The sequence below is a fragment of the Octopus bimaculoides genome, chromosome 30 (genome assembly GCF_046866305.1).
Source record: "Octopus bimaculoides isolate indiv1 chromosome 30, ASM4686630v1, whole genome shotgun sequence".
Lineage (NCBI taxonomy): Eukaryota > Metazoa > Mollusca > Cephalopoda > Octopoda > Octopodidae > Octopus > Octopus bimaculoides.
Window position 1 is genome coordinate 15,783,079 of NC_142957.1, and position 7,500 is coordinate 15,790,578.

The 7,500-nt window shown below is 45.3% G+C and overlaps 1 protein-coding gene across 1 annotated transcript in view; it reads right to left on the reverse strand.

The window, feature by feature from the left end:
• LOC106874991 (uncharacterized) overlaps positions 1–7,500 on the reverse strand; it is a 28,180-nt gene that overhangs the window by 6,992 nt on the left and 13,688 nt on the right. The window contains exon 2 of the mRNA XM_089346286.1: positions 1–6,610. This exon is cut by the window's left edge and continues 1,226 nt beyond it. Within this exon, the coding sequence (XP_089202412.1) occupies positions 1–6,399 (6,399 nt within the window). The 5' untranslated portion in view covers positions 6,400–6,610. The remainder of the gene's footprint in view (positions 6,611–7,500) is intronic.

Genomic DNA, 7,500 nt, shown 5'->3' on the forward strand with positions numbered 1-7,500 from the left:
ATATATGTTACTAAAGGGTATTGCTGATTGTTGTTGTTGACCATATATGTCACAAGAGGGTACCTCAGATCGCTGATATTGTTGACCACATACATCAGTAGAGGGTACCTCAAATTGGTGATGTTGTTGACTATATATGTCACTGGAAGGTACCTCAGATGGTTGATACTGCTGTTGGCCGTATATGTCAGTAGAAGGTCTCTCAGTTTGTTGGTACTGTTGTTGACCATATATGTCAGTAGAGGGTACCTCAAATTGGTGATGTTGTTGACTATATATGTCACTGGAAGGTACCTCAGATGGTTGATACTGCTGTTGGCCGTATATGTCAGTAGAAGGTCTCTCAGTTTGTTGGTACTGTTGTTGACTATATATGTCAGTAGGGGGTACCTCAAATTGCTGTTGTTGACTATATATGTTGCTAGAAGGTACCTCAGATTGCTGATATTGTTGTTGACGATATACATCAGTAGAGGGTACCTCAAATTGCTGTTGCTGACTATACATGTTAGTAGATGGTACCTCAGATGGTTGATGTTGTTGATCATATATGTCAGAAGGTCTCTCAGTTTGTTGGTACTGAGGTTGACCAAATACGTCAGTAGAGGGTACCTCAAATTGCTGTCGTTGACTATATATGTTGCTAGAAGGTACCCCAGTTTGTTGTTGTTGCTGACTATATATGTCACTAGAAGGTACCTGAGATTGTTGTTGTTGACAATATATATCGTTAGAGGGTACCTCAAATTGCTGTTGTTGACTATATATATTGCTAGATGGTTCCTCAGTTTGTTGGTACTGTTGTTGACCATATATATCAGTAGAGGGTACCTCAAACTGCTGTTGTTGACTATGTATGTCAGCAGAAGGTACCTCAGATGGTTGATACTGTTGTTGGTCATATATGTTGGTAGAAGGTACCTTAGATTGTTCACTATATATTTCACTAGAAGGTACTTCAGATTGTTGATATTCTTGCTGACCATATATGTCAGTAGAGGGTACCTCAAATTGCTGATGTTGTTGCTGTTGACCATATATGTCAGTAGAAGGTACCCCAGATTGTTGATATTGCTGTTGTTGGCCATATATGTCAGTAGATGGTACCTCAGCTTGTTGATTTTGTTCCCGACTATATATATTACTGGAAGGTACCTCAGATTGATGATAGTGTTGTTGCCCATGTACATCAGTAGGTGGTACCTCAGTTTGCTGTTGACTATATATTTCACTAGAAGGTACCTCAGTTTGTTGTTGACTATATATTTCACTAGAAGGTACCTCAGTTTGTTGGCGACTATATATGTCACTAGAAGGCACTTCAGTTTGTTGTTGACTGTATATGTCACTAGAAGGTACCTCAGTTTGTTGTTGACTGTATATGCCACTAGATGGTACCTCAGTTTGTTGTCGACTATATATATCACTAGAAGGTACCTCAGTTTGTTGTTGACTATATATGTCACTAGAAGGTGCCTCAGTTTGTTGTTGACTACATATGCCACTAGAAGGTACCTCAGTTTGTTGTTGACTGTATATGTCACTAGAAGGTACCTCAGTTTGTTGTTGACTATATATGTCACTAGAAGGTACCACAGTTTGTTGCTGCTGATCCTGACCATGTATGTCACTAAAAGGTACCTCAGATGGCTGGCATTGCTGCTGTGGTTGTTGACCAAATGTGCCACTAACAGGCAACTCATGTTGCTGTTCCTGACCATAGATATGAACAGGTACCTCAGATTCTTTGTCTTGCTGTTGTTCATATGTATCACTGACAGGTACCTCATATTGTTGTTGCTTTTCTTGCCAACACACATCAACAGGTACTTCAGATTGCTGTTGCTCGCTATCTATGTCGCTGTAAGGTACCTCGAGGAATTGTCGGTGCTTTTGCTGTTCTTCACCGTATGCATCATTAAAAGGTACCTCAAGCGATTGTTGGTGTTGTTGTTGTTGTTGCTGATCTTCACTGCATATGTCACTGGAAGGTACCACAAGAGACTGCTGTTGATGTTTACATACGTGATGATCAAGGGCGTAACTATCGATTCGTGCCTTGCCAGAACTTTGCTCATCTTGTTCACGTTGTTGTTGCTGTTGCTGTTGTTGTTGCACACTGTCATCTGAATCGCATTCATCAATATATGGTATGTCAGCAGTATCTTCGGCACCACCAGCAACAGTTTTTCCATCACCACCATCACCATCGACATCTTCTGAAAGCAAAAGTGGAATGTTCGGAATGTCCAACCTCGGACACTCTGATGAACGATCGTCTGTTGACGTTGAGATCTTCTCCATTACTTCTGTCCGAGCTTTTTGTAACGTTCCTCTACCGGGCAATAACAATAACGTCGATGAAGAAGACGACGATGATGATGATGATGACGACAACGGTGTTGGTGTAGTGGCGAGTGATGACGCAACATCGTCATAGCATTTTGGTGTGATGGGTTTGACACCAGCCGTCGAGGCACCGTCACTAGCGTTGTCGGTACCTGTTTGAACTGACCCTGAAAACACAGAAGCCGTTCCTTCGGTGTCTGGGGTTCCAGAATTAAGAGTGTTTACCGAAGATTTTAAGAATGGTGACTGTGAAGATGTTGGTATTCTATCAGCTTGAGTTAACTCCATTGTTTCTGCTGCTGTTATTGCTCCTCCGGCAGTTTGTGAGGTTGATCCCAAGGAGGGTGATACTATTGATACTTCTTCTTTTGCCACCGCCTCCTCCTCATCATTCTCTTCTGCTCGTAATGCAACGCCAACGCTTCCTACTCCGCCTGCTGTCGTTACACCCGTCGTTTCAGATCCAGAAAGGGTCTGACCGCTACCGCTCTCACGGTCATGCATCTGTGGCGGGCATCCGTCAGCAGGTAACCTTGGATCGACGTCTGCGATGCTGTCCTTCGGCACCATTTCTATGATTTCTGTCAAAGACGATGACAATGGCATTGCAGATGTCGTTGCTACTGTCATTGCTTCTAGTTTTGGCGGCGTCATCACCGCTGTTGTCATCGTCGACATTGCTGCAGCTGGGTCAGACCTATAGTCTGTAACAGCTTCACCATTGTAGTGGACTTCGACGGTGAAAAGGTCCCCCCTGCATGGTAATGTATCGCAGATACCGCCACGGTTTGGCTCGAAACCCATATCGAAAGTCCGTCTTGGAAGCGTGTCGTACTCATGATGATTTGGTTCACTGGCGCCAGCATCAGTGTCTGCTGTTGTCATGGAGATACTGCTGCCATTCATGCTCGTTTCCAGCTGTGGTGGCGTCCTGTTATCGGAAACCGTCCGAGGAAAATCCCTTTCGCCACTGCTACCACAACAACTACAGCTACCACCTGCACCACCACAGCATCTACAACCACCAACACCGCCACCAACAGCTCCTCTTTCGTCTGGATTCATACAGTGGTACTCCCAATAGGTACTACTCTCTGGCTGTCCAGAGTCAAGAAGCAGTGGTGGGGGCGAGGTAAACCGCTGCCCCTTTTCCACAAAAGCCTTTTGTAAAACCATCTGATGGGTGTGGTTTTGGTCGCGGTTGTTGTTAATATAACACTGACCATCACTCCCAGCAACACCACTAGTGTCATTATTATTAATATTATTATTATTGTTGTTGATGTAAGCGTTGACGTAATAATCGTCATCGTTGTTGTTGTTGTTGCGATTGTTTTCTTCGTCGCGGCCATCTGTTACCATTTGGAACGGGTTCTTCGGACAAACGGTGCCGTCACCCTCCTCTGGGGCACTCATTTCGATCGACACCATGGCAGGCTTCTTTGGACTGGATGCCTCTGTGTCGGACGTGCTACAAGTTCCGCTTGTTTTCGGACTGCGCCATGCCGTACGCCAACTCCTGCTCCGTCTTTTCCCGCTGCTTTTGGAACTGGAAGTTTCCACTGGCACCTCGGTTTCCGAAGTCTGTGACAGCGGGACAGGATCTGTCGCTGACCCAGGGCTCTCGTCTTTCTCCTTTTTCTTCTTCTTCTTCTTCTTCTTTGACATGCGCAGCGAGCAGCAGCTGGTCAGTTGCCTCAAGCACCTGGGCAAAGCTGACGTCGATGCCGTTGTTGAAGGTGACGGTGGGGTGGTGATGCTGTTCCTAGCAGTGGCAGCAGGATGAGGGGTAGGAGGAAGGGGAGGTAATTCAGCGGGAGGAGGAGAAAGAAGGGGAGGCGGTTCAACAGGAGTAGGAGTTGATGAAAATAAGGGCAATGGGGGATTAGGGTGATCCTTGGCTGCTGTGGATGGGCCCAAATCTGAACTCTGCTCCGACCATCCATCTGTTTTCATTTCATCTGTACTTATAGGAGAGAGAGGTGGAAGAGGAGAGGTGGTCCTGCTATTGGGGCTATTTCCAACGCCAATACCGACATCGTCGCTGCTGGCTATGGGCTGGAAACTTGCTGGGCACCGACAGATTAGGCTGACTGTTTCTAAGAGAACCGGTGGCGTCACTGAAGCAGAACTTGTAGCACTCCTCACGGAACCCGTCTGTCGGCAGACTGGAACCACGAATATTCGCCCAGTGCGGTTGCTGGGTGGCGTCTGCAGAATCTTTGGCGGCAAGTAAATTTCATCTCGGTGATGTGGTGGCCCTGAATCCATTCCCATATCGTCATTCTCCTCGTCCTCGTAATTTGGTACCAAATTGTGTTTGCCATAGAAACTCGTTTCTCCTCCTGCAACCGCAATGGGTTCCGACGGTTTCTTATCAGCACCGAAATCGTTGTAGTTGATTTCGTTGATGCTGCTATCGCTACTGTAGGGATGGTCATGGCCGTCAGACGTTGGACTCCTCTTAAAGCTCTCATCAAAAGATCCAGATATCACAGTGATTTCATTGCTTGGTGTCGACGCTGCTCCAGTATGTCCTCGGGTTACTTTCAAAGGGGTACCAGCTACATAGGAAGCTGATTCCCCGTCAGTTCTAACATCCAACTCAGTAACGCTTCCAACAGACTCGAGATTCTTCTGTACAATTTCATCAACTTTATTTGTATCTACTTCCACACTTTTACCAATTCCGTCGGCGGCGCTTACTGATGGGCCCTCTTCCAGATACATGCCGGGTTCACTTTCCACCCTTAAAAGAGGGCCCTGTTCCACAAACACCCCAGCTGTTATTCTTGGACTAACACTGGGCTCAACTCGTGCATTTACAGTGGCCTGGACTCCCTCGTTTACAACCGGGAGGTTTTTCTCACCCATCACAGATTCATTTCTTCCACCAAAATCAGCCAGGTCTTCCACCTTGTTAAATGGCTCAGTTTCCACACTTTTATCAATTTTGCTCTCTGCCTTCTTTTCCCTGCTCTTTTCAGCAATTTCCCCTGGCTTCTTTTCCACATTCGCGTCTATCCCTTCTTCCTTATGTTCTGCATCTTCTTCAGTGTTCTCATCCAATTTCTTCCCACCCACAGCCTTTTTATCTTCCTTGCCCTCATCCTCTTGATCTTGTTTCCCTTCTCTGTCATTACCATCACTCTCGTTATCTTTTTTCGTTGTTTCAGCTAATTCTTTCACGAGTGTCTCTTCACCAAAGTTATCAGAATCGGTCCCAACGTTTGCGTCTCTCATTTTCGTTTTCCTCGTTTCACCGGAATTTTTCACGTCATCCTCTTCCGCGGCCTCTTCGTCTTCACCGTTATTTATCGTCGACACGCTGTCGTTGATTTCATTCGTCTCCAGCAGAAACGGCAAGTTCAAAGTTTTACAGATCCGATTGCACGAGTGATTCCTAAAAAAACTCTTTATGCCCGACCGACCTCTATCCGTTGACCCCCACTGCTTGTCAGACGAGTGTATGATGGGATTGGTCAGTTTGAACTCGTTCTCGTGTGCGATACCTTGGAGGCCACAGACCAAGGTATCGCAAGTTTCACAAGCAGTAAAATGACTAAAGGCCTGCAAGATGTAAGCATTTTCAGCCCCTTTTAATGGACTGTTGCGATAAAACTTTCGAAAACCGTGGCGTAAATACGGTTCAATGACCACGCAATCGTCGGTGTCGATGGCCTTGATGTCAGAGCACCAGTAAAGACAACCGGTACAGGTAGATACCGTGTCAAGGTGTGCCAAAATCGGAATCAAGAACTGTACTTTATACTGGCCTTTCAGCTTGTTGTTGAATTTCTCCGCCAAGATGTTCACCATGTTTGCCTTTGCCACATATTGGTTCCAGTCGGAGGGTTCCGCAACGAACTTGCGGAACATCTTAACAGCACAGTATTCTCCCGATCTGGGGCCATCGCCGTTGAGTCGACCCTTGAAGACGTACATGCTGCTTCCTTCCTTCACTGGTTTGTATTCAAACTCGGCCCAGTATCGGTGGTTGTTTTGGTCAGTGGTGGACAATAGGGTCCTGTTTGAGAATTGTACAGCCATTGGGTAGATATATGTATATATATATATATATATGTATATATAGAATGTAGATAAATATAGATATATAGATAAATATAAATGTAGATATTTAAGCGGGCGGGTAAATAGACAGATAAATAGATTAATAAATAAAAGGATTGTTCAGATGTCTTGTCTGGACTGGATTGGACTGGTTGGAGGCAGGCCTGCTTCTGGTCAGTCAGGGGTCACACTGAAAAAAACAAGTAGAAAAAGAAAAGATTACTATGTGTGTGTGTGTGTGTATATTCTTTTATTCATTCATTTGTCTCAGTCATTTGACTGCGGCCATGCTGGAGCACCGCCTTCAGACGAAAAAAATTGACCTCAGGACGTATTCTTTGTAAGCCTAGTACTTAACCTATTGGTCTCTTTTGCTGAACCACTAAGTTACAGGGACGTAAACACATCAGAGTCGGTTGTCAAGCGATGGTGGTGGTGGTGGTGGGGACAAACAGGTCGTGGTCTCAAAGTGACGAAAATATTTTAGCAAATTAAATTTAAATGTTGAAGTGAATCTAACAGGTTTTTGTGTGTTTCTTAAAATGGCTTATAAACACCTTCCACGCTGCAATTGTTATAATATATAAAACATTCGAGTGAGGTCGTTGACAGTGCCCCTGGACTGGCTCCTGTGCGGGTGGCACGTAAAAAACACCATTTTGAGCGTGGCCGTTGCCAGTACCGCCTGACTGGCCCTCGTGCTGGTGGCACATAAAAGCACCCATTACACTCTCGGAGTGGTTGGCGTTAGGAAGGGCATCCAGCTGTAGAAACTCTGCCAAATCAGATAGGAGCCTGGTGTAGCCTTCTGGTTCGCCAGTCCTCAAGCAAATCGTCCAACCCATGCTAGCATGGAAAGCGGACATTAAACGATGACCCAGCTGCCAAGATACTACACAGTGGGACTGAACCCTGAACCATGTTGTTAGCAAGCAAATTTCTTAACCACACTTGCAATAACTAAATACATAAAGAGTCACACACGTAATCAATACATAGAATTTATTTCTGATTCAGTCAAAGCTTATCCTTAGCGATGTTGTTGCTCCGAGTTTGTTTAATTAAGGTTTACATTTCTGG